Source organism: Fusarium flagelliforme (assembly GCF_020744385.1).
Source record: "Fusarium flagelliforme strain FIESC 12 MPI-CAGE-AA-0113 chromosome Unknown B0J16scaffold_1, whole genome shotgun sequence".
Classification (NCBI taxonomy): domain Eukaryota; kingdom Fungi; phylum Ascomycota; class Sordariomycetes; order Hypocreales; family Nectriaceae; genus Fusarium; species Fusarium flagelliforme.
The window spans coordinates 7,590,332-7,614,973 of NW_025763503.1; the positions used below are offsets into that span (position 1 = coordinate 7,590,332).

Below are 24,642 nucleotides of genomic sequence, written 5' to 3' on the forward strand. Positions count from 1 at the left end.
ATTCAAGAGAGAGGAGCCGCTCACGGCAACGGATACTGACGCTCAGCGATGGATGGGTAAGAGGAAGAGGTTATCTGTTGAGATCAAACGCAGACAATGAGAACAACCTTTCTATACCTATGTAACATAAAAAAAGAGATTTTTTCCTTTTTAGATTTCATCCACCACATTTAACTGTCTTTATCATCCTCTTTCTCCTTCTCCTTCTCATCATCATTCTCCCAGTCAGCATGCCAACCACAGTCCCAGGCACAATCCTCAGCCGGTTTACCACCATGACGCTCATGATACCTTTTATGACTCTCCCCATACAATTCCGAGTTATGCTTGATTGACATCGAGGTATTGAGTTCGCAAAATTTTATTTTCGCGCCGCCACCGATACCTTTTTGCATAACCCTTTTGAACACCTCTGCGGCCGTACGCATAAGTTCCTTTCCGTCCCCTTCCGGGTCCTGGTAGAGCGCATCGAAGATATACCCAACGATAAGTGGAAGTTGGTTTTCATTCTCAAGGTAGGCTGGGCCGTTCAATCGCCTTAGTATGGGGTCACAGGCCGATTTGATCGTGTTTAATATTTCCCACGTCATATGATGCATGTACATGTAAGGGAACCCGAACTCCGTCAGTTCACCTGTCAAAGCACTCGCAAGTGGTACGAGCAGTTCTTCGGCCTTCACCTTACCGCCCTCTGTCGCCTTCTTCCGCTGGTTTCTTCGCTCTCTTCCCTTCGGATCACACGCCGAGTACATCTGAATCACCCCAGCATCGGTTTCGTGTTCTACGCTCTCCCATTGCTGGAGATGGCAGAAGCCGAGTACCCAATCTGCAAAAGATATCGCCTGTTGTAGCCTTCCCTGTCGGTCGGTGGATTACCAACGAAGAAATTGGATATGCCGAGGAAACTCTGTACAATTTCCATGTCCCCCCAAGAGTCTGATTCAATTAGGCCCTCACTCCCCAGGGCATTGTACAAGTGCGCAGAAGCTGTGACGGAGCCCCAGCAATTCATGACCGTGATGCCAAGCTCGTAAATTCCTGCGCGGAAATGGTTTATGAGGAGGCCACTAAGGATGGACGACAGAATCACGATACGGTGTTTCTGGGTCTCTGCCGGCAAGTCCCCATCCTTTCTCGCCAATTTCTGCTTGGCACGAAAGATGGGATCCTCCTCAATATAGCGCATTTTCCCTTCAAGTTCCCGCAGTGCACGCTCGTTTGTGGCGGACCGGTTGACTGGCTTGACCTCCTTATTGTAGTCCATTTGTTGATGGAGGTCGGCGCGCATGCCGTCGATATTCCTGCTCAGAGCTTCAAATGCGAGACCCGTGCCGCCCCTCATGAAGTGGTGGATATCCAGGAGAACCTGAGCAGCAAATACCAGATAAAAGGGCATCTTTCCTGTCTTATCCATCTCCCGAACGCCGCGTAGGAACTCATCCTGAACTGGATAGACGTCTACTGCGCGTGTGAGCATCACGGCTTCGAGAAAAAACTCGCCGAGAATCACCTTATCCTCTTTCAACTTGGCATTACCATCTTTCCTGGACCAGTCGCTCTTTGGGTCATACGTCCCAAACATACCCTCTTTATAAAACATTATCTGCTTCGGGCCTACGGTATATTCGAGGCTTTGGAGGAGTATAATGGTGTTGAGGAAGAATTCGTTTCCGACGTCATACAGCCCCTCATTTCCATCCTCGGGACCCCCCCATGCGGCAATCTCTTCCTCAGCAAACCCAGCTGCGAGGGCCTGGAAAAAGGCACATGTGTGCATAAGTTTAGTACTTCCATGACGCGATTCAAAGATTGGGAAGACCTGATCCATGAGGCTTCGCGCTAGGTCGATGGCAGCACTGGTGGTAACAGCGGCAGTACCTGCATCCAGACCGCCATCTTAGTGGCCGTACAAGGCGACCCAGGTACTTGTGATATGATATCTGAGGCTGTAAAGCTCCTTGGCCAGGACTGCACACGCCATGAACGTATCGTCGAATGACTGGGAAACCTCTGCCTCGTAGTTGTTGTCGTCGCCTTGTACCTTCTCGGGTCGTACAAGGTCAGGAGCATCTATGAACTCTTGAGAGGGTTCATAGACGTTCAGACCGCTAAAGCGGTTGGTCAAGTCTTCGATGGATACAGATGCAGGAGTTTCAACAGGCATACGAGGCCTCAAAATACCCCTCACGCTTTCCAAGACTCCAACGAAATAGTTGTGACTCTCATCAGACATATCATCCCGTTCCATTCCACGCTTCTGCATCTTGTCGCCAAACTTGAATCTCGTGTAGATAACTCGATCAATGGTCTCAGCGAATGAACCGGGGACGGAGATCAAGGGCTTGGTAGAGGAGATGATGTATTCAGCCAAAGGGATGAAGTCCTTGATTGCGATGATGTACTTTGGGGCTGAGGTTCCGCTCTGGGATGCTTGCTGCTGTTTCTTTGCATCCTTTCTGGCCTTGCCCTTAGGGCGGCCGCCAGGTCCCTTCGATTTAGAGGCCCCGCTGAGCAGGTCTGCAGGATAGCCGCATTTTCTGGCAGTAGAGGCAAGCCAGGCAGCGACAGAGGACAGAGTCGGTGTCTTGTTTGTACTGCGCGTACACGCTGTAGAGCGGTCAGGGCAGCATTTTGAAGAGCTAATTTGAAAAGGGGGGATCTTTGCAAAATGTCGACACTGGGACGAATTCACGCATCGGCCCATTCATCATCACGTGACGTTTTATCTTAGAACCATTTATCTCAGGTATCGGGTAACTGGACCCGAAGATCATCTTTACACCACTAACAGTATATTTTTGAAAATTATAGGTATGTTCAATACTTTATTCAAAGTAATTAAATAATATGACCGTAGTCTATTGGCTGAAATGAATGTACAAGCGTTGTGGCATCCCAAAAGTGTTAATAAAGAAGTTGTCCATTGCCAGCGTTTTTTGCCCCATTCGACACCCTTGGGAGATAGCAAACGCGATGGGCTCAACGCCTGCAGATCTCAATTAGAGTACTCATTCATCCTCATGACAGATGTGACTTAAGCGTAATACATGACTTGCTATCTATAACTTCTCATCAATTCATCGCTCCACATTTAACGGGAGGAAGGACTTGTGTCGTGGTGTCTCTGCCGCCAAGAGCTTTGACCCTGGGAAGGAAGGCATGGGGGCGGTTGCTGCCTAAGTTGATCTGCCGCGTCTGACAGTCAGCAATTGAATAACATATAAGGAAAGTCAAACTGGATCAAGTCTGTGTCTCTCATGTTTTGTATCAATTTGTTAAAATGCCCAAATCTGTAAACACTGCAGATGAATACGATTTCGTCGACCATGAAGACACTGCGTTAAGCCCCGAACTCGTCGCTCAATTGAGAGAGTGGCTCCAGCCTACCGATTACCTTGCTGAATCTGGCGAGTATCGTCGCCATCTCCTTTCGCAAGCTCCAGGAACTGGACTCTGGATCTGTAAGACCGAAGAGTATCGAAAATGGCATGACTCTCCAGATCATGGCAGTCTCTGGATTAAAGGCGTGCCTGGCGCTGGCAAGTCCGTCATGGCAGCCAGTCTTATTCAGCATCTGAAAGTCACTGAGAATTGTCCAGTACTTTTCTTCTTCTTTCGAAACATTGTCGCCGCCAATTTTTCGCCTCGAGCCCTTATCCAAGATTGGCTTGCCCAACTGTTGCCTTATTCCCCAAAGCTGCAGTTTGCCCTTCAACCACGTCTTGGGACGAGTCTGGAAGAGACATCGGACAATGACCTGATCGAGCTCTTTCTTGATGGTGTCTCGTGCGTACCAAAGCTATACTGCGTTGGAGATGCTCTTGATGAGATGTCAAGCGATAACAAGACATTTTTGGAGAAACTCAACAGTCTCGCTACCCATCGGCCCAGATCTCTCAAGTTGCTCATGACCAGTCGGCCAAAACAATATCTGCAGAGCACGCTACGCGATTCTTCAATCGTGCATGTCAGCCTTCAGCAACGTCTCGTCGATGCAGACATTCTGGCTTACCTCAACCATCGCTTCGATATTTCACTCCAGTCCGACAATCATCGCCAGCAGAAACAAGACCTCATTGACATGATGGCAAAGAAATCTGAAGGCCTTTTCCTTTATGCGAAGTTGACTATGGACCAAGTCGAGGAGTCGCTACAATCCGAAAAGCCCATCGATCTCGCAGCCCTCGAGGCATCTCTGCCGGTCGGTCTCGAGCAGACCTATACCAGCATACTGGCCAAGCAGCGTCGAGAAGCAGGGATCACTACCGACGTGCAGCTTCTGGTGCTAGAGGCTGTCACTCATGCTTCCCGACCGTTACGATTGAATGAGCTTGCAAGTCTCTTGGAGTGTCTATATCCTGATCTCGCAGAGCCAAAAACCTTCAAACCCTTGATTGCAGCCAGCTGCGGATCTTTGATTGAGATTCTTGAAGACGAGACTCTGCAGGTCATTCATCACTCTTTCACAGAGTTCCTACGTGGCGATACTCGGAGCGTCCCCGAGGTGGGTGAGCTTGGCTTTCCCATAATCGACTCGCTCCAGGCACATCGAAAGATGACCATAAACTGTCTTCAATACCTGCAGTCTGGAACAATGCTATTGGAAAACGAAAGGTCCGGCGCCGTTGTTTTGGATCCGACCATCACATTCGAGCCACCTAAGCACACTGTTGATCCGCTCGACAGAATTGGACAGGTGCAGGAGGACCCGTTTGATTACAGGGACGCCCGACTACAACATGCATTCCTTGGTTACGCTGTGGAAAACTGGTCGTACCACGCAAGCTTCTACGATGTGGCAGATGACGATTTCTTTCAGGCCATAACCAGTTTTCTTAACCCTCAAAGCATTTCGTTCCTACGATGGCTTGTGTTCCAATGGGGCGCCACATCCAAGGAAAAAGGCTCCAACGTCGGAATTCCAACGCCCCTTCATCTCGCAGCATTTGCAGGGTTGTCCGAGTTTGCCACAGAACTGTTACAACAGAAGGCATCCGTATCTGCACTTGACGCTCAAGAGCGTACCCCTATTCACTGGGCGTCTGCGAATGGCCATGCCAAGGTGGTAGTCCTTCTTCTCCAATATGGAGCTGACCCTGATGCTGAGGACGGAAGAGGTGTCAAGCCGCTCCACCTTGCGACTCTCAGGTCCCGACCAGAAATAGTGAGGTTACTGCTTCAAGCCGGTGTGGACCCCGCTACAGCCAAAACGAAGGAAGATCATTTGGGATGCTATCGATGTGGCTACAAAAAGACCAAAGGAGAATGTGCTCTTAAGTATGCTGGTCGAACAGGACACGTCGACACTGTCCTAGCTCTGGCGCCGTTCTGTGACCAGCCTAAGCTGGAAAAGATGTTATGTCTACTGTGCGAAAAGGGCCGCTCAGATGCTGTTTCAGCGCTGTTGAACAACTCGCCAGTCTCATCCGACGCCATGTATCGAGGAACAACAGCGTTGTATTTGGCGTGCATGTCAACAAGCTCCAAATGTGTCGAAGTGCTTATCAATCGAGGTGCAGATACCCGAAAACTGTCAAAGTGGTATCCGGATGAGGACAACGACAGGCCAAACTCTCTGGTTGCAAAAGCACCGATTCACGAACTGGCGCATCAGTGGGAAGAATCCAATGATTCCGAGTGCCAGGCCATCTTGAAACTGCTCCTGAAGGCTGGAGCTGACATCGACCAGCCCAACAGTCAAGGCAACACTGCCTTGCTGGAAATGGCGGGCTTTCGTCGAAGCTTTTGGGACCCGCCTGGGAAATGCTGCCCTGCAGTCAAGGCTCTGATTGAGGCGGGGGCCGATGTCAAAGTGGCTGATAATACCCCGAATGAAGATCTGAATGCGAATGGGCAAGATTGCACGAATAGCGTTCTGCACCGCGTTGCTCGCAACACCCGAGATTTGGAAGTCATCAAGATTCTGGTGGATAAAGGGTGCGACTTGAATGACAGGAATGGCCAGGGCGAAACGATACTTCTCTCAACTCTACATTGGAGACGACGTAATTACCGAATCGAATCAGAAGAGAGAACCCGATCTATTGTTGAATATTTACTCGAAAATGGTGCAGATCCTTCTTGCCAGGACCTCGAAGGCAACTCTTCCCTGTCCTATGCACTGAGTCTTGGACCCAGCATATTCAAGCTTCTCTTCTCTCAGTGTCAAGACATAAAAATGAAGAAAGAAAGCTGGTTTTCTTTATCCAGTCTTATGATGAGATGGACAGACAAGTTCAGACAAGGCCTCGAGATGTTCTTGGCGGAGGGATTCGATATCGAAACAAAGGATAAACATGGAAGGACATTGTATCTACAGTGTTGCGAAAAGAGATCCTGGGAGCGATTGGAGATCTTGCGGGATCATGGAGCCAAGGTCGACGTGAAGGATAACGACGGAAACAATGCTCTACTGCTTTACTGCGATGCGTCAAGGGAGATGTGGGAAGAATTGAAAGACCTTGTTGCCGATGGGATTAGTCCTTTCGAGATCAACCACAACGGCGATAACATCCTTCACCATATCGCAAGGTGGTATTCCGGGAAAAAAGACCGTGCAGAATTCGTACGCTGGCTTGTCGATCTGGGAGTTCCGGTGAATGCAGTCAACAAGCAGGGCTCTACTCCTTTGCACTTGTATCAAGAACAAGAGCCGCGAGAGGCCAGTAAAGATGAAAAGGAGGGCTATCATTTTATTGAGATGCTTAGTAGTGGCTCCGTTGTCGACTTGGAAATCCTAGATAACGACGGCTTTTCCCCTTTACACATAGCAGCCACCAGATCAGAAGTTGAAGTGGCCCAGCTGATAGACCGAGGTGTTGATGTGAATGTTCGCACATCAGACTCGCAGAATGCCCTGCATATGGCCTGTCGTGCGCGCAAATCGAATATCGTTGCTTACCTCCTGAAACAAGGTATCGACATCGACCAGCAGGATAACGACGGCAGAACACCGCTTTTTTACGCCTGCAGCTCTGGGGAGGTGGAAACTGTGGATCACCTATTAAGGTATGGCGCCTCGCCCCATTTTAAGGCTATTGATTGTTCAACAGTCCTTCACGCTTGTGCGGATGTTGCATCTGAACAGTGTATGTGGAACATCAAGGGCAGACGATCACAGTGGCTGCGAGCTCCATCCCCAGATAAACTCCGACCAGGCGATTCTTTACATCATCTGGATAAATCCTGGCACTGGCGTGGCTCCAAATATAACGCTCCCCAGGTGGCCCTTCGCAGGCAGTTTTCGCCTGGTCTTGCAAGAATTATTGAGATTATCATCAACGCCGGCGTTAATGTTGGGCATTGCAATAACGAAGGATTAACAGCTCTCGAAATCGCCCTATCTACGGGATATACCGGCTTTGTCGAGGTATTCTATCGATCGGAAAAGCTCCTCCAAAAGGCTACTGAGTATTTGGACACCAGCGATTTGGCTGAGGCTATTGAAAAGACGCGCCAGAGGATCAGAGTACAGATGGCATTGATGATGCCGAGACCTCGCCTGGAGTCTCTACGACAGGATTATGCCGCCTTCCAGTTGCTTTTAGAGAACCCTCGCACCGCATTGGGGTTACTTTCGATCGATGAGACATCTACACTGATTAACGAGGCCTTCCAAGCTGCTCCAGTATCGGAGGCAGTCTACACACTACTTTCACGGCTAATGAAGTCGAGTCTGTCTCAAAATATAGACCACCTGGCTGTTATCGAAAGAATTCCAAGTCTTGTGAGCTATTACAGCAAGCTTGAAGGCGTTAGAAATAGATTCGAGACGGCCAGGTCTGAGCAAGACTTCGCCGGAAAAACCGTTATGAATGCCCTTGGAGTGGCCTGTTCCCAAAAAGAATCGAATCTTTTGACCGTGCGAACGCTAGTCGAGGAATTAAAGGTGGACGTCAATGTTCGTTTCGCATGTCGAGCAGTGGATGATTATCAACCAAATTTCGAAAGAGCTGAAGGTGGAACAGCTCTGCATGTTCTAGCGTCAGCGAGCCATTTCTGGCAGTTAGAAGCTTTGGAATACCTTCTTGACCACGGCGCTGATGTTAACGCTGTCGATCGGGAGGGAGAAACCCCTCTTCATATTGCCTCTATGGGATTGCAGCCCAGGACAAAGTCAGATGGCCTATGGGGATTGCATGCTGTCAGAATACTTCTGGATCGTGGTGCTGACATCAATATTCTCAACAAGGAAGGCATGTCTGCTCTTCACAAGGCATCCTCAGCCCCGTGTATCACGCAGGAGCTCCTCAGCCGCGGCGCGGATGTCAGTATCGGCGTCAAGAGCCCGCTGTTCCTTTGTATTCGCGACCAAAACCTCGAAACGCTTGAGATACTCTTACAACACGGCTTGAGTCCAGATGTTGTCGACGAGAAACGCCAAAGCGAAGAGGTTGACATGGATCGGACAAAATCTCGCAAAGTGTACCCTCTGTTCTGCACCGCATTCTCCGAGCCAGATCGTAATGGTTGGCACAACTGGCTGCCAAATACACTCCCGCTACTAGCCTGCCTCATCAAGTCCGGCGCTGACATCTATCTCCCTTTGAATAAGGATGAGACGTTGATACACTTTCTCTTCGAAAATCCGCAACATGAGGTACTTGAGGTGTTGGTACAGGAACCTTGTGCATCAAGGATAAATTTCGATCGTCGTGATCAGCAAGGCCGGACTGTTCTCATGGCAGCTTGCGACTGGACGAGAAGCCCTTCAGTTCACCCACGGAAGTCCAGACAAGCTCCAAAAATATACAAGACAGGGCCGCCTTCAGAAATCCTGAGCCTTGGGGCTGATGCCACCTTGGTAGATCTATCTGGCAAGACTGCGCTGCATCATTTGTTGAGTAATCCTGTATTCCCGGACGTTGTTCTACTCGACTTTATCAATCGGGTGGAGGTGGCACCTACGCTATTGCAAAAGGATGGCCAAGGCTATTCGCCGTTACACCACGCTCTTGGTACTTTACGCCCAGCTGTTTGCGAAGCCCTGTTGGCAAAGGGTGCAGACTTGTTGGAATCTGATCCACAGGGCCGTACTGCGTTGCACTATATTGCTTCGCAGTGTCTTCTCCAGGACAGAGAAACGTCGCCTTTTGGACCTCATCCTCATGAGCTTCCAGAAGGCTTCTTCGATGGATGTCTTTCTCTGTGGCAGAAGTACCTTTCTCTGGGTGGCTCAATCAATGCGGTTGACGAGGCTGGAGAGACCCCGCTGCATGCGTACCTGTCTATGCTGGACCCGCAAAGGGAACAAGAAAAGACGATTTGTCACGTGGAACATTACAATTCATTTTTTCCAGAGAATAGCGGTGTTGATGTTTTCGCGGTGAACAAAGCTGGGGAGACGATGTTGCATAAAATCGCAGCAAGACCAGTATCCGGGTACTTGTTGGATGGTCACGACAAAGCGCTGTTTTACATGATGATGGACAAGGGACTGGATCCGTTGAAGGAGGACACGAAGGGGCGAAGTGCATTGGATGTCGCAAGTGCATGTGAAAAAAATGATATTGTTGGATTACTTGGAAGAAAATAACTGATCGACGTTGGATATTTATCGGAGCCGCAACAATTTCCGTAATAACATCATGAGTAGTGGTCCACTTATTTCCTACCCCAGAGACGGCTTCTTTTACCCGCGCCTCTCGGTCCGAGGCGTTCGGCTTTTGTTGAGAGTTTGTTTCACATCGTGAGCTGTAAGTGGTGCAAAGACACATTAGCGTGTGGGGAGGCGTCATGCCCGATTAACTTCGGATCCATTCATTTAGCTCCCGAATGTTTCTTGTGACACCTTATACATGTCCGGGGTACGATGTTGAGTCCAAGTGCGGGGGAGTATGTAGGCAGATGGATAGGGAAACAGATATCCGCCGTCTATAAATTCATGATGCCCTGTCTCCTTTCTCTTCATTCTATTGCACTACTCATCTTCAGGTATCATTCATCATGTCTACAAACGGCACAACCCACCTCAATCTCAAGGACAACTACGTCCAGATCATCAATGGCAAAAGCGCACCTACTCAGAAGACTCACCAGGGTATAAACCCGGCTACTCTCGAAAAGAAGCCTGAGGTTCCTGTCGCTACACAGGATGATCTGAATAACGCTGTTGATGCGGGCAAAAAGGCTTTCAAGTCTTGGTCCAGAGTTCCTTGGGAGGAGAGAAGACAGAAGTTGTATGCCTGGGCAGATGCTCTAGAGGCGCAGAAGAAGGATTTTGCGGCTTTGCTTATTTCTGAGCAGGGAAAGCCTGTAAGTTGCCACTGTCTGCCTTTTGCAATTGACAATCAAGACCATAGTGGCAGCTAACGGTCATAGATTCCTCAAGCTACTGGCGAAACCGACGCTGCCATCGCTTGGATCAGAGGCCAAGCTAGCTTTGACCTTGCCGAAGAGGTCGTCGAGGATAGTGAGAATCGAAAGATCATCACACGGTATACACCTCTTGGTATCGTTGCTGCTATTGTTCCTTGGAACTTTCCTCTTATGCTTGCTGCTGCTAAGATTGCGCCTGCTTTGGTTACGGGAAATGTCATTATTGTCAAGCCTTCGTAAGTCTACCACCTATCCCTGCTGTCAGGGTGTCAGAAGAATTGGTCGCCCGGCATAAGAGACGAAATGATTTAGTCACTTCATGCTTGCTTAGGATACTTTTATTTCGTCATCTAAGCTTTAGAGGACGATTCTTCTGTTGCCCACCTGTCTACTTTCGCACTGAAGCTAATCCTTGGCAGACCCTTCACACCTTACTGTGGTCTCAAGCTCGTTGAACTAGCACAGAAGTTCTTCCCTCCTGGCGTTGTTCAATCGCTCAGTGGTGACGACAACCTTGGACCTTGGCTCACGAGTCATCCTGGTATTGATAAGATTAGCTTCACTGGTTCAACACAGACTGGAAAGCTGGTTATGCAGAGTGCTGCTAAGACACTGAAGCGTGTGACTCTTGAGCTGTAAGTTTACCTGCTTTTTTTTTTTTTTTTTTTTTGGGATGTGATGACGATGCTAATGATTGTTAGTGGTGGAAACGATGCCGCTGTTGTCTTCCCTGATGTTGATATCGACAAGGTTGCTGAGAAGGTGAGTCTTGTTTGCTAACTTGAAAATGACACGAGAATGCTGACAACAGCAGGTCTCAACCCTCGCTTTCATGAACTCGGGTCAAATCTGCCTCAACGTCAAACGCATCTACGTTCACGAATCCATCTACGAGAAATTCCGCGACGCAGTAGTCGAGCACGTAAAGAACTACAAGCTCGGCGACGGTTCTTCCGAAGAGACCAGCCACGGCCCTGTGCAAAACGAGATGCAATACAACAGAGTCAAGACCTTCTTCGAAGACATCGAGAAGCAAGGTTGGAAGGTTGCTACTGGTGGAAAGTTTGAGACGGCTCCGAAGAACGGATATTATATCACTCCGACGGTTATTGATAATCCTCCTGAGGACTCGAGAATTGTTGTTGAGGAACCTTTCGGTAAGCTTCCACACTTCCCTTTGTCTATGACCTGTTGACTAATAATATCAGGTCCCATTCTGCCCATGCTGTCATGGAAAGACGAAGAAGAAGTCATCGAGCGCGCCAATGATACACGTCTTGGTCTCGGTGCTTCAGTCTGGTCAGCTGACCTCGATGCTGCCGAGAGAGTTGCTAAGCGTCTTGATGCTGGAACGGTTTGGGTCAACAGTCACTTTGAAATCACACCTATGGCACCGTTTGGTGGACACAAGGAGTCGGGTATCGGTGCTGAGTGGGGTATTAATGGATTGAAGGGAATGTGTAATGTTCAGAGTTTGTTTTTGAGCAAGGTTGCTGCTTGAAACAAACATGAAGTTGAATAGAAATTTCTTTCTAATGTCCTGTCCACCGGAAACGGTTTCACTTAATCCTGATGAAACAGCGTATAGATGCTTCTCCTCCCCGCGAAGGGTCAGAGCTGTAGGTCCAGCAACTAATCCTTCGGATAAAATACTGTCTTTCCCTGCAGGCGTGATTTTGCCCAATCTATCCACCCAGCAAGCAGCATAATCTTTGTCAAGCACAATGTCATCCCGTGTAAGCCCAGCGTCAAACTTGTAGATAGCCTCATAACCCCCAATCCTGTGATCCGATCTGTCGATCTTGACGCGGTTCGGAGTCTGGTGGCCTGTGGTGGTGATGTAGAGATAGTCGTCGAAGATCTCAAGCCCGTTAACGGTAGTGGGAAAGTTTGCACCGACGAAGGAGGGAGGTCTATATCCTTATTAGCTACATCGATATCACCAGTATTTGTATCAATTCATCGTACTTCATTGCGCGTTAAGTCTGCTTTCAAAACGATATGCCTCGCGCAAGGCAGGGCGGTCATTCCATATATGGGACCGTATTCATTGCTCAAAAGGGGCTCGACCAACACTTCTTTAAGATCCAGGAGGTAAAACCAAAGTCTTGAGTTGTCATGCAGAACAGAATCTGTAAAGCTGCAGACTGCACCATTGGAGACATCGTCGCCCACTTGCGTAATACCAAATAGGCTGTGGACATCTTGGATTTCAGCGATGACCTCAAGCTTCGGGGCCGCGATGCTTGGAGAGAGTATGGCATTTTCGATCCAGCCTGGTAGTTGAACGATGTCGCTGAATCTATAGTGAGGACGTAGTGAAGAGGTTCGTCGCTGCGCGTTGTTGATGTTGGTGGAAGGAGAGGGAAGAGACGGAGGGGAAGAAAGTAAAGAAGAGCCTTTTTTTTTTTTTTTGCAGCCTGAAAGTTATGGTAGGTACGGCAAAAAACGGCCCTTGCCTAAATTCAAGATTAGTGATAATCTCATCATGGCGCGCATGAATCCATTGACCATTTTCATGATGGGATTGCGATCCCAATGCTCCAAAATTGCCCTTTCGTTTGAGAAATCCTTAACTGCTCTGACCTCATCCAACCGGAAGGTTTATGAATTTAGGTTGAGGGCTGCTAGGATATACCGCAGTTTGAGATTGCGGAACTTAGGTTGAGTTTCGAAACAGAGCTTCTTTACTGGTTTGGAAGGTGCAATTGCACACGGACTTGGGAGATATTTATCCGTAGGAAGTCACTAGGTAGTGATAATCCCATCATGGCCCGGACGAATACATCAGCCATCTCAATGATCAGATTACTACTAACTACTATGGTAGTACAGTTGTGGGGAAGTTATATGTAGTGATAGTCTCATCATGTCGCTGATGAATGATTTTCAAGTTTCAACCATGTTTCGATAGAATGACACGCTCCCTTCACGTCAGCTGTCAGATGAATCGGTCGCCAAGATCATAAGAGATGAAATCCTTTGGTTACTTTATGATGAGTTAGACTAGTATTTAGGCTACTTGATTCAACTAGTATAAACCTTGGCGGAAACTTTTTGGCCTTGCGTTTCATCAAAGAGTTCGCTAGGCACAGCACCCGTCCCGATAGTGACCCTTTTCTCCCCAGCCTCAGGCGTGATGAGGTCAGCAGTGTCGCCCAACTCATCGACTAAACCTTCCTCGACCTTCATGCGGCGATCCTCAACACGCTTTCGAAGATTGGCAACACGGGTAGATGTCGTGCCCTCTGTCTTGACTTCAGCTTCAACCTTAGGCTGCACCTCCTTAAACATCATCTTCAGCTTCTTGCCGACCTTGTCCCAATCTAGAGAGGAGAGGAACTTCTCCACCTTCTCAACTGTGGAAAACTGGCAGTTGTCATCACTTGGGTCAGCCATTCGACGTGCAACCTCAACTGCGTGTTTGATGTTCCGGGTCCAGAATTGTTGCTCCTCCTCAGTGGCGAGCATCAACACCCGGGCCATCATGCTGAAAACATGACCGAGGATAATGCAGTGGTCAGAATGGTACTGGATATCTGACTTGGCAATCTCTCGCTCTACCACCCAGGCGTATCGGTTGAAAGGTTGCTTCCACTTACACTTCATGAGTTCGCAAAGGCAATTTTCCAGGTACTCATACTTCAACCATTCGGGAAGTCCAGACTGTGCCGCAGTCTGTAGAATCCATTTCTGGTTGACCATACGCTCAATGTTGTCGTAGTAAGTACCCTTCGTCTTGGTGAGCTCTCAGCGAACCGGCCTCCCCTGACCGATGCGGATGAGGCGTGCCATTGTTTGCTTAGGAACACTGGCGCTCGGATGCCAGGAAAGGAACATGCCACTTCCACAGCACTTGTGAAGGCTGACACCAGTGGACATAGTATTGATGTTGGCGACAAAGATCTGAAGATCCTCGGTCGGATCGTTCCACGCGTGGAGGATTTCGTTACAGGTTTTGGTGCAATTTCGAGAACTGACAGTGGCCACTCGATAGCCGTAAAGTTGAGTATCAGCAAGTTGGTAAAACGACGCACCAGGTTCTTCTTGTCGCCGTACAAGCCGGAGCCTTTCTTGCTAAAATCTCAATCGTATGCGGATCCAGAGCGGTCATGGCATATTCGTCACGTTCCGCCGGTGTAGACAGGTCCTTGTCAATGGCACACTTCTCCCAAATGTAATTCAGGCCCCCGTTACGAGATTCCCTCAGCAGATGCTCGATGTGTTCAACACCAAGCTCGACATCGTAGCTGCTTGAGGTCTTTCCAACATTCTCCTTGCGTCGCTTGGTATGGGGAAGAGTGTCAACACCTTGGTGAAGTGACGCTCTAGCTTCTCCTTGTTGCCATAGAGGCTGGAACCCTTCTTGTTGAAGATTTCGATTGTTCGGGGATCAAAGGTGGTGATGACCGCCTCTCGATGGACTCCAAAGTTCATCATGATCTCAGAATTGTCCTTTGAAGTCTTGCCAGCCTCGGTTCCGGTCATAGCTACCTCAGGGACCTCAGCACTATCAAACTTGACCAGGTTATCCGCGTACTCTTTTCCAAGCTCCACAAGCTGCTGACGGATAGGGTCATCCTCACGATACGCAACCTCTCGAACATGGATGTGATGAGGGAGGATTTCCTGTGCCGGATAGACAGTGTTACCATCGGGCAGCTTGACACCGGTCCGCATCGTTCGGCGGGTGTAAAAGTTGCTGAGGATAGGCTTGATAACCTGAGACCCGAGGTCAACGCCCCAGCCCAGGAGACTGGCGCCTGCCCTGAGGACGTCGGCGGGGAGAAGCCAAGGTTTGACTGCAGTACCTGAAGACTATTGGACAGCCTTCCAGTGTACCAGAGCGTCGAAGAGCACAGGGTCAGCGGCAATTCCAGCATAGGCCTTGCCAGTTTGCTACTCGGGGTCTGCTAGTGACTCATCCGGTGATGGAGATGCCAGCAATGCGTACTTAATAAAACTTGCCAGTTTGAATAACCTCCATGAATGTGTTGTGGTAGATACCCCGACAGGGCTAGTTTTCCTCGATCTCATTGAACTCGATAGTTGGGTTCTAGTCGCTGTGAAAGAGCGACGGGAGATGGCCGAGGAATGTCCGGACAGGAGGGAGACAAAGGACTTGAAAAGCCAAGATCAGTGGGTTGATGTGCCGAATAAGCGTGAGGGGCGACAGAACATCGCGCAACGACCAAGCCATTGGGGTACCGTCAACAAACAAGAGCTTCTCCCATTTGATAAGGCGAACAAGGTTGGAGTAAGAGCCACTGGCCCGTCGCATGAATTGCGCCTCATCTTAAATCAGCATATCGAACTCGAACTTCTCAGCTGCTGGCTTTGACAAGTGGTAGTTGACAAGTTCCCCATCACACCCTTTTCCGGTGTCTCCTTTGGGCAGCTTGGCGATTTTGCCTGTGTCGATTGTTTCCTTGGTGTATGATCGAATGCATTGCTTCTTGGTCCTCTCGCTGGTCTTGGTAGGAATCTCAACATCATCAGCCCAGACAAAGGGCTCTCTATCCGTCGCCAGCCAGCGTGCGGATAGGGTTGGATAGGTGCTGAAGACGATAATCCTGCCAGTCTAAGATTGTTAGTAACATATGGGGAAAGCCTTCAAGACACTTACCTCTGGATCCTTCATCGCTTCCTTGCTACGCAAAGCCTTCAATTTGTCGGCAAGTTGCTCCTGTGTAAGCACCTTGACTCCTGACTTGATGGGAAAGCCAGACGAGAACACAAGGTTCAAGGTTGAGAAAGTTGTCCAAACACTCCTGTACCGTCTGTGTAATAGTAGCGACTGGACTAATGCACACCGTTGGTTTGAACTTCTTGTAGCCACCCTGTGCGGCAAGACGAGCAATTCTCATCGGGAGGGCCGCGAGGAACGTTTTGGTCTTGCCAGTGCCCATCTCATTCGCCAAGAGCATCTAGGTTGTTGGATTTGGCATTCGTTCCATGATCGTACCAGCATCTAGTGACTTGTTAGCTAGGTTCAATAGAGTGAGTCTGAATGCAGTCACATTGAGACGAGTTAGTCTACTCACTTTAGGATAGCTTAGGCTAGCACTTAGGCCACCTTATTCCAGTGCTCTAAGCCTTAGACCACCTGTGGAGCCTGATGGGACGCTCTTTGACACGCTTGTGGAGATACTTCGTCATCGTGGTAGCTTTTCTGAATGAGGATCACCTCTGCGTTCGGTCGGTATTCGACAGCCTTTCGATATCCAGGGCGAGAGGGTCTGCTGTCTTCCATTGCCAAGAGCTCTCCCATCCCGGCATCGTAACCAAGGTCCTCGTCCACCTTACAACAATCATACACGTAGTGGAGACCACCATTGTCCGTCTTGCGCAGGAGGAGTTCAATGTGTTCAACTCCCAGACCCACGATCTCCGCGCCAGACTGAAGCTTTTTCGCATTCTTCTTGCGACTTTGGGTCATTGAGATTTCATCAGCGAGCGTGGCAAACCTGTTTACAAGCTCGCATTTGTCGCCGTAAAAAGCAGGTGTCTCGTTATCGAGCATCTTGACGGTACGTGTGTCAAATGCAGAGATAACACCTGCGCGATGGGCGCCAAAGTTCATATGAACTTCCTGCGAGGTGTCTTGTGCCGGTTGGTCGCCCGCCTGTGTATGCTCAGGTACGGCGTCGTCCCCGAAGCTGTATAGGCTCTGGGCGTAGAGAGTGTGCCTTGGTCATGGACGATAATCCCATACGGGCCATCCTCGAAGTAGCTACACTCTTCAACCCGAATGGTGCATGGTAGCATTCCGTCGGAAGGGTAGGGCTTAGTGCCATCAGGGAGGAAAAGCTCAGTCTTCATTGTTCGTCGGGTGTAGAGAACTTTGAGGAGAGGCCTAACAACCTTGGTTCCAAGGTTTACACCCCAGCTGAGCTCCTTAGCGGCGGCTTGGAGGAGATCTGGTGAAAGGAACCAGGGCTTTAGGGTATCGCTTACCCTTGCCATCGAGGCAAATTGCCCAAGGGACTGCAGGAGCTCCTGGTGGACAGCACCTTGCTCCTCTAGCTCTTTCCAGAATGTTTCAGAGAAGATGCCACGAGTTTCGCCAAGTATCTTTCCCCTTCGGTAACCTCGAACGAATCGTCAAATGGATTGTAATCTTCCAGGTAAAGTCCAGGAATGTATCCAGCGACACTGGGCAGTGTTGGCAAACCCCCAATGCTCGGGTTTGTATGAGCAATAAGGGTAAGAGGGCTGAGCAAGTCTCGAAGAGATCCCGCGATCGGTGTCCCAGTAACAAACAGCATGCGTCTCCAATTTAGAAGTCGTAGGAGGTTAGAGTAAGAACCGCTTGTACGTCGCAGGTACTGAGCCTCATCAAGAATAATCAAGTCGAATTCGTATTCCTTGACGCATATATCCCGCCAAAAGTAGGTGACGAGTTCTCCGTCTGCCTTTGCACGCTGCCCTTTCTCAAGTGTGATGTATTCATCCTCTTCAAGCGATGTATACTTTCGAAGTCGCTTCTTCTTACCCTTCTTCTTCTTCTGTGCGTGTGCCTGACCCTTTTCAGACGCAGTTGTAAACAGGAAGAGTTCGGATTCCTTATCCAACCAGCGTTTGGAAATAGTCGGATAGGTAGAAAAGATGACGGTCTTTCCAGTCTAAGAAAATGTTAGCAAGGCCAGTAACTACTAAAAGAAATTGCTTACGGCAGGGCTAAGCTTCGCCGCATTACTTGAAAGCTGTCGCAACAGTGGATGGATACTCTTGCGGTCCTTTACTTCAACTCCGTTCTTCACAGGGAATTGAGAGGGGTGAGAATAGAAGACGATACAGCGAAGATCAGGGAAGTGGTTGACGGCTTCTCGAACCGTCTGCACGATGGTCGCCACCGGTTCAAGGTACAGCGACGGCCGGAAAGACTTGAAACTTCCAGATTCAAGCTTCTCCTCATCTGACAAGGCAAACTAGTTTGGATCGTCGTTAAGTTCATTAAATACCCTTTCTCGTAGGGTTGATCTCAGTTTGATCACACCGAAAGACGACTTCGCCTTGCCGGTGCTCATTTAATGGCGAGGATGCGGTAAGGCAGAGGAGAGTGCATGTTCTCCACGAGGGCATGAGGAGGAGGTCAGATTTATCGAGACTTTCGAGAAGAAGGGTTCCGGTTGAAAAGGGTAAGCCCGAGCGTCATTCTGTTGACCTTGCCGGTGCTGTGGACGAGACATTGACCACGTAGAGCTGTATAGAGGTGTGGTCAAAAGAGAAAGCAATGCGTGTGTGATAAAGGAAGGAGGGAGGAGGCTCGCCAGCTGCGCGGGCGGCCTCAACTCTTAGAAAGTGGGGCCTAAGGCACACACCATGCAACAGAAGCTGCTGCCTTACGAATCCGGCGACGCTGAATTGAACTACATCCAGTGCATGTCACACAGAATCGGGTTTCATCGAAGCGTTGAAGCGTCTTGACGAGTGGGTCAAGAAGGAAAAGGGGCATTTCCTCCGTCACTCCCCGATACAAAACGATTCAACGGTCATCTCGTTTTTGTCATGAAACAAATCATTTTGTGCAGCAACCTGAACTTGATTTGTGCAGGGCAAGCAAATGTTTTGTTTGTTTGAAAGTTGAAGCCATGATGCATTACAAGTAAGGAAAGCTTCATACCAGCACAGCAAGATGAATAGACTCGTCATGGCGATGATGAGGTTATGGCTATTCCCTTCCTCTTCGTCCTGCAAATGATGAATTTATCGCTAACTGGATAACGTTGAGCGTATTTTCAACCAGAAGTGGATGTTGTACTCGTTAGCACCATGTTTTAGGCAGCAGATATACAGCCCCACTCTGAAACTTCATGGCTTTGAGTTTTCACTTTCCCTCAACACCATGACAATCACCACCAGCACCATGACACAGCCTGTGAAATCAACAGAATTTGGACCCACACACGTCATTGATTCCATTATAGAGCACACGCACACAGCAATCCTTCTCCACGGACGAGGCAGTAACGGCCCAGAATTCGCCGAAGAGCTATTTGACGAAACTCTTTTCCCAGATGGATCCAGCCTTGCTCAGAAACTGCCTAGTTGGAAGTGGGTGTTTCCTTCTTCCCGTGTACTCTGGAGTGAAGCATTCCAGGAGGATATGCCGGCTTGGTTTGAGGCTCATTCTTTGACGGATATCACGGCGAGACAGGAAGTGCAGATTCCCGGCATCAAAGAATCGACTGAGTATGTCAAGACTATCATCGATGGAGAGATTGAGAAGCTTGATGGAGCGAGTGAGAGGGTTGTTTTGGGTGGGATCAGTCAAGGTGGAGCGGTAGCCATGTGGACTCTTCTGAATCAAGGCGAGAAGCCATTTGGTGCGTTTTTCGGAACAAATACCTGGCTTCCTTTCGCTTCCAGTCTACAGGACTCTATGAGCCAGGGCGAAGAGATGAGTGAGGACGAAAGTGTTGTATTCTTGGCCGAGATGCTTGGCCCACCTCCGAATCAAGGCCAGATGTCCAAGCGTTCTACGCGCATCTTTCTCGGTCATGGGACTGACGATGCTTATGTCGATGTCGAGCTTGGGAGGCAGGCTAGAGATGTTCTTACCAAGGTTGGTTATTCGGTAGAGTGGAAGGAGTATACAGGTGCCGAGTTGGAGGGACATTGGATCAAGGCGCCCGAGGAGTTGGAAGATATGCTGGAATTCTTTACAAAGACTCTCGTTACATAAAAGTCTCAAAGACTGATTTCTAAATATTTTGTACCTGCTTCTGTACCGTCAAATCACCTATCATTCCGAGGGTCTACCTCAAGTCACGATAGGATCGACCACCTCCCTCACACATTCAAAACAACCCTGCTCCCAGTACGAAGGCTTGTCACCCGGCGCAAACTCAATATCCTCCTCATATCCCTTGAACAGGAAACAGATCTTGTAGGTCGGCGCGCCAGGACCGGGCACATAATCCTGCGCATAAAAGGAAACACAGCTCTTTGTATCACCACAGAGTTTTGCGCAAGCATTGATATTCTGTTTGAGTTCGTTCTTGAGATAAACAGGCGACGAGTCAAGATTGCCTCGGTAGACTTCTTTTCCGCAGACTTTGTTGGCGGGATATGGGGTGATGGGTCTCCAGCTGGGGCATGGAAGACTGGAGGTTGTGGTGGCCGGTACGTCGGATGAGATGGTTGTCTCAACATCGGACGGGATCGTGGTGGTTGGGTCGGTCGATTGCGCCACTTCGGCAGAGGATGTCATCGAGAAGGTAGACGTTGTGATAAGGTCGGTCGATCTGGGCTTGCATGCGCCACCGAAAACGCCCACCGGGGCCAAAGCCAGGCAACACCAAGCGAGGGTTTTAAGCGACATCGCGATGAGATCAGAAGGAAATGCCAAGAATCATTCGACAAAGAAATTGGAACAGCCAACGATGGCGATTTGATTTAAATACAGAAAATAGGGGAGATTACAACACGAAAGTGTGATTTGGTTTAACTGTTTTGAGCTAGAACAACCGAAACTGTCGATTTTGACACCAGACCGAGATAGGACCGCCCAGGCTATACACGCACTAGGGATAGCATCACTTTGATCTAAGATTGCCATAGTCATTAGTCGAACTAGCTTGGTGAGTATCCGTAGCTGTTGTTTCTTTGTTTTTTTTTTTTTTTTTTTTTTTTTTTTTTTAGTAATATATATTCTTAGGCTTAAATAGACCTTTATACTAACTTAAAAAAAAACTTTTTTATTTGTATTATACATTAACTTTAATATGTTAAAAAGTTATTCTGCTAAAACGGATACGAGGACACAACTCCCTGCAGGTCATCATGCCCCTTACTCTCAGATGTTTGCTGTCTATACATTCGTTTCCTCGATAAAAGTGTAGACGTCTCTCACAGCAAAGATAGTCCTCGTCAGCAGGCCAAAAAAGGCACCTAGATATGTCATCATCCTCGTCATCGCAAAGCCAAGACCCTGGTACTGCCAGCGGAATGTTCTCAACCGTATACCAAAATTCGCCAGCAAGCTCCTCGACATATGGATCCCACAGTGCAGAGCAGTCATCTGTTGACATCCACATTGTGCCAAGGCCAGACTCGCCCTTTTTGCAGCCAACGATACATTGGGGACTCGTGACCCCTTCGAAAACAATTCCAGCCTGGATGAAATCTTCCTTTAACATCGCGAGGACTCTATCGAGCCATTTCCCGAACGCCCCCAATGGGAGCTGCCATTGCCATATATCCTTCACTATTTGATCGATGTTCAAGGCGACTAGGTCTTCCCATGCAGCGCCTTGAAAGAGCTTTTGGGCGACAAGACGCCAATTGTCCATCCACGGCGAGCAATTGAGGTACTCGTGGAGATACTGAATGGCGAAGTCTTGCAGTCGATAGTCCTCCAATGTAGATCTCCTCAGTTCATTAAGATTGACCAGGCCTTGGGATATGGTTTCAAAGGCCACCTGTGGATCAACCATTCCCCAGTCGATCCCCCATATAAAGTCAGCTGGCTGCGCAGTGGGAAAATACCCCAAAAACTTCCAAAGGTTTGTGGTTCTGGCGACTTTGTCGAGGCCAGATTGCTCATCGGTAACATCTTTAAGCAATTCTTCTTTATGATCTTCCCATGTTTGATTAAGCTCTTGGAAGTCTTTGACATTTGGGTTTATTCGTGTTTGAAACAAGGCGTCGATAGCGTCTTCTACGTCAAAATCGTCCAATGATATTCCCAGATCAATCAGCCGTCCGAGCACCTTCAGGTTACTGCAAAACAATGCCAACTATCGTCGGTTGATTAGAGCCAGCGAATTTTGAAGGGGCAAGGGCCTGACTTACCACTGCCAGTGAATGGCCCGCAGGGTTTCTGTCATACAGCGATGCTTCCTTGTTCATGATAGCTTCCACGACTTGATCCGCCGAGCCTATCATAACCCATTTAAAGATGTCAGTCTCATAAGGACGAGTGATCCAAGTTCTCATCTGAATATTCCATCCAGTTAATGCTCGACAGACTTGTAGATCCCAAGCTTTGGACGCCAGCCAGTTTGGTGGTTGCACTCTCAGTTGTGATGTGGAAATGTTGTCGACTGATTCCCGTGAGACGTATGAGATCCTTCCAAATAGGCCTGCATTGCGCCACGGAATATAATATTTGCTAGCCCACCAGTTTCTGCTGCCGTAAGAGCTGTATAGTGCCTGGGCTGTAATGCCCGTAGTCTGTTCATGACCGGTAGCGACGTCGTCCTCGTCGGCATTTCCAGAAACTAGTTGACCATGATTGGAATCTTGCCAATTCCTTATCTCCGATATGATAATTTCTGGTTGGGCTCGCGACAATGCGCTATGACACGTTACTTAACATTCTGACAATTGCAGAAACGTGGAGCTTACATCAAATATGTCTGCTGGGATAAACCCACCAGCTGAAGCACAGATTGAAGTTGCTGCTGATGCTCCTCAATCACTTCCTTTTTCATCCTGACCTTGAGCTGAGCGACCAACTTGCGACCTTTCTTGGCTGTGGTCAATTGAGTCTCCATATCCCTCACCAGACACTCAAGTGTCGCGACAGCTTTACGAGAATACTCCAGACTTCGTTTTGCAGCGGAGTCGTTCTGTACCATCGTGCGGGTTCTTTGAAATTCGTCATCCATGTCTTCAATTGCGGGCGCAAGAAGCTCTAGGTGCTCGATACATCGCTGGATGCTAGCGGGGATGTCTTGAACTTCATTCCAGAGGCGCTTCAGTCGGATGGTACTCGTACCAAGTTTGCCGGCGACGCCAACTACCGTGATGATGCTCGAGGCAAGTCCCAGTATCTCTGCCATGGCCGCAAAAGGAGACAACAGAAGACACGGAGTGAGATTTCCAGATTAGATTGACAAGTCAAGTATAAGAGGAAAATAAAATTCGAAGAAGAGGATGGGATTGCATACCCAAAGTATGGCTTTACCATTCAATCGGGAGGAGGAAGGAACATACTTGGCTGTGAGGGCGTCAGCCACCACCTTCCATCTGCTCTGACAACGTGCTTGAGTCTGTATGGTCTGCTACTGCGCATGGGGGTTGAAAGTCGTCTGTCGATTGGTAGCTTGATTATCCTCTAGCTGCGCAGGACGGCACGGCGCTCCCCTGGGCTGACTCTGGACCTATCCAATCAGAACCCGACAATGTTGATTAGAATCAAAGGATCACGTGAGCTGTGATAAGCTACCCTGTGGCCCTTTTCTTGTATGCGAGTTAAAGCAATACATACCGATGAAAATATATCTCAATCAAAAAGAGGTAATTTCTAGATTACATACGTTTTTTAAATTATGGGATCGATAAATACCAAGATAATTTTATTCCTCGATGGTGAGGTCAAGGTGATACTAAACAAAGTAATTCCTGTCGTCGTGGAAGAAACCCACAAAATTGGGTGTCAAATGAACCATGAGTTCGGCCATTGGATCAACGGATCTCTACTGGTCAGCACAGCGGGCTATAAGACGGATTTGCTAGAGGTCCGCTATTGATCTTGTGAGCCAATCGTAGCTGTGGAAACGCTACATGGATGGGGCGTCAGTATCCACTGCTCATTGCCAATTTCAGTACAGTACCGCATGGTTGATTTAAAGAAACCGTTTGTTCTCAATTAACGCTTCGCTATTATACAAAAGACGACTGACTCCAAGATACGTCTATGCCTTATTGTTCACTTCATTAACATCGTCGTCGGCCACCACCCAGCATACCTCCCAAGCCACCTCCCATTCGTCCACCTCCCATACCACCTCCCATTCGGCCGCCGCCATTGCAACGTCCTCCTCCCATACCTCCACCACCCATTCTACCTCCTCCCATCATGCCGCCTCCACCCATGCGACCACCTCCCATGCCTCCTCCATGGTGATGGTGGTGGACTTCCTTAACAGGGCGAGCGCCCATCATGCCTCCGCTGCTGCCACCGTAGTTACGTCGACTGCTGCCGCCGCCTCCGAAGCACATTTTGTAGTAGTGTGGTGGTTTGGTTGGTAAAAGGTGTTTGTGTTTATGTTTGTGGTTTGCACTTGGAAGTAAGTGCTTGGTGGGGTGATTTTAATTGAGTTGTGATTGTGATGTCTTTATGTGATAAAAGTGGGTATCGTGAGTTGTGGATAATGGATTGTTCTTGTTCAAGACAGTGAAGTTGTTTATTGAATTGTTGATGATGGAATATTAACTCGACAAGAGGAAACAACATGTAGTATTTGTAGTTTCGAAAACTCCTATGACATAGTAATTACTCTGTACATCATCCATCAAATCATTCTCAGAAACCTGCTTCAGAAACTCTCAATTACCGTCATGACGCCACCCGACGGTACTTTCCAGACGCCT

The 24,642-nt window shown here is 48.7% G+C and overlaps 8 protein-coding genes across 8 annotated transcripts; 3 read left to right on the top strand and 5 right to left on the bottom strand.

The window, feature by feature from the left end:
* Positions 1-114: 114 nt before the first annotated feature.
* On the bottom strand, positions 115-2,774 carry B0J16DRAFT_367824 (uncharacterized protein; the record flags this gene model as incomplete). Its single annotated transcript, XM_046130157.1, has 4 exons — positions 115-826; positions 877-1,896; positions 1,927-2,607; positions 2,735-2,774. The coding sequence occupies 4 exons, from the start codon at positions 2,772-2,774 to the stop codon at positions 171-173; spliced, it is 2,397 nt and encodes a 798-aa protein (XP_045990426.1). The 3' UTR covers positions 115-170.
* Positions 2,775-3,280: 506 nt separating this feature from the next.
* Positions 3,281-9,841, top strand: B0J16DRAFT_298478 (ankyrin repeat-containing domain protein; the record flags this gene model as incomplete). Its single annotated transcript, XM_046124492.1, has 3 exons — positions 3,281-4,627; positions 4,703-7,119; positions 7,237-9,841. The coding sequence occupies 3 exons, from the start codon at positions 3,281-3,283 to the stop codon at positions 9,533-9,535; spliced, it is 6,063 nt and encodes a 2,020-aa protein (XP_045990427.1). The 3' UTR covers positions 9,536-9,841.
* A 25-nt stretch (positions 9,842-9,866) lies between these two features.
* B0J16DRAFT_280690 (aldehyde dehydrogenase domain-containing protein) lies at positions 9,867-11,947 on the top strand. Its single transcript, XM_046123911.1, has 6 exons — positions 9,867-10,254; positions 10,321-10,553; positions 10,737-10,952; positions 11,019-11,079; positions 11,132-11,474; positions 11,526-11,947. Exons 1-6 carry the CDS (start codon positions 9,946-9,948, stop codon positions 11,816-11,818), a joined length of 1,455 nt encoding a protein of 484 aa, XP_045990428.1. The 5' UTR covers positions 9,867-9,945; the 3' UTR covers positions 11,819-11,947.
* A 1,057-nt stretch (positions 11,948-13,004) lies between these two features.
* On the bottom strand, positions 13,005-14,997 carry B0J16DRAFT_367827 (uncharacterized protein; the record flags this gene model as incomplete). Its single annotated transcript, XM_046130158.1, has 4 exons — positions 13,005-13,135; positions 13,416-13,995; positions 14,077-14,394; positions 14,551-14,997. The coding sequence occupies 4 exons, from the start codon at positions 14,995-14,997 to the stop codon at positions 13,005-13,007; spliced, it is 1,476 nt and encodes a 491-aa protein (XP_045990429.1).
* A 616-nt stretch (positions 14,998-15,613) lies between these two features.
* On the bottom strand, positions 15,614-18,347 carry B0J16DRAFT_367828 (uncharacterized protein; the record flags this gene model as incomplete). The annotated part of the gene is made up of 9 exons (XM_046130159.1): positions 15,614-15,898; positions 15,944-16,027; positions 16,131-16,244; positions 16,283-16,288; positions 16,424-16,976; positions 17,033-17,408; positions 17,492-17,942; positions 17,991-18,248; positions 18,282-18,347. 9 exons carry the CDS (start codon positions 18,345-18,347, stop codon positions 15,614-15,616), a joined length of 2,193 nt encoding a protein of 730 aa, XP_045990430.1.
* An 814-nt stretch (positions 18,348-19,161) lies between these two features.
* On the top strand, positions 19,162-19,981 carry B0J16DRAFT_280693 (Alpha/Beta hydrolase protein; the record flags this gene model as incomplete). The annotated part of the gene is made up of 1 exon (XM_046123912.1): positions 19,162-19,981. A coding segment is annotated over exon 1 (816 nt), but the record flags the coding sequence as incomplete, so codon positions are not given.
* On the bottom strand, positions 19,970-20,704 carry B0J16DRAFT_410265 (uncharacterized protein). Its single transcript, XM_046133133.1, has one exon. The coding sequence runs from the start codon at positions 20,642-20,644 to the stop codon at positions 20,084-20,086; it is 561 nt and encodes a 186-aa protein (XP_045990432.1). The 5' UTR covers positions 20,645-20,704; the 3' UTR covers positions 19,970-20,083.
* Positions 20,705-20,992: 288 nt separating this feature from the next.
* On the bottom strand, positions 20,993-23,356 carry B0J16DRAFT_331135 (uncharacterized protein). Its single transcript, XM_046126540.1, has 3 exons — positions 22,672-23,356; positions 22,117-22,621; positions 20,993-22,061 (listed from the first exon to the last, which is right to left on the bottom strand). Exons 1-3 carry the CDS (start codon positions 23,106-23,108, stop codon positions 21,051-21,053), a joined length of 1,953 nt encoding a protein of 650 aa, XP_045990433.1. The 5' UTR covers positions 23,109-23,356; the 3' UTR covers positions 20,993-21,050.
* Positions 23,357-24,642: the final 1,286 nt, after the last annotated feature.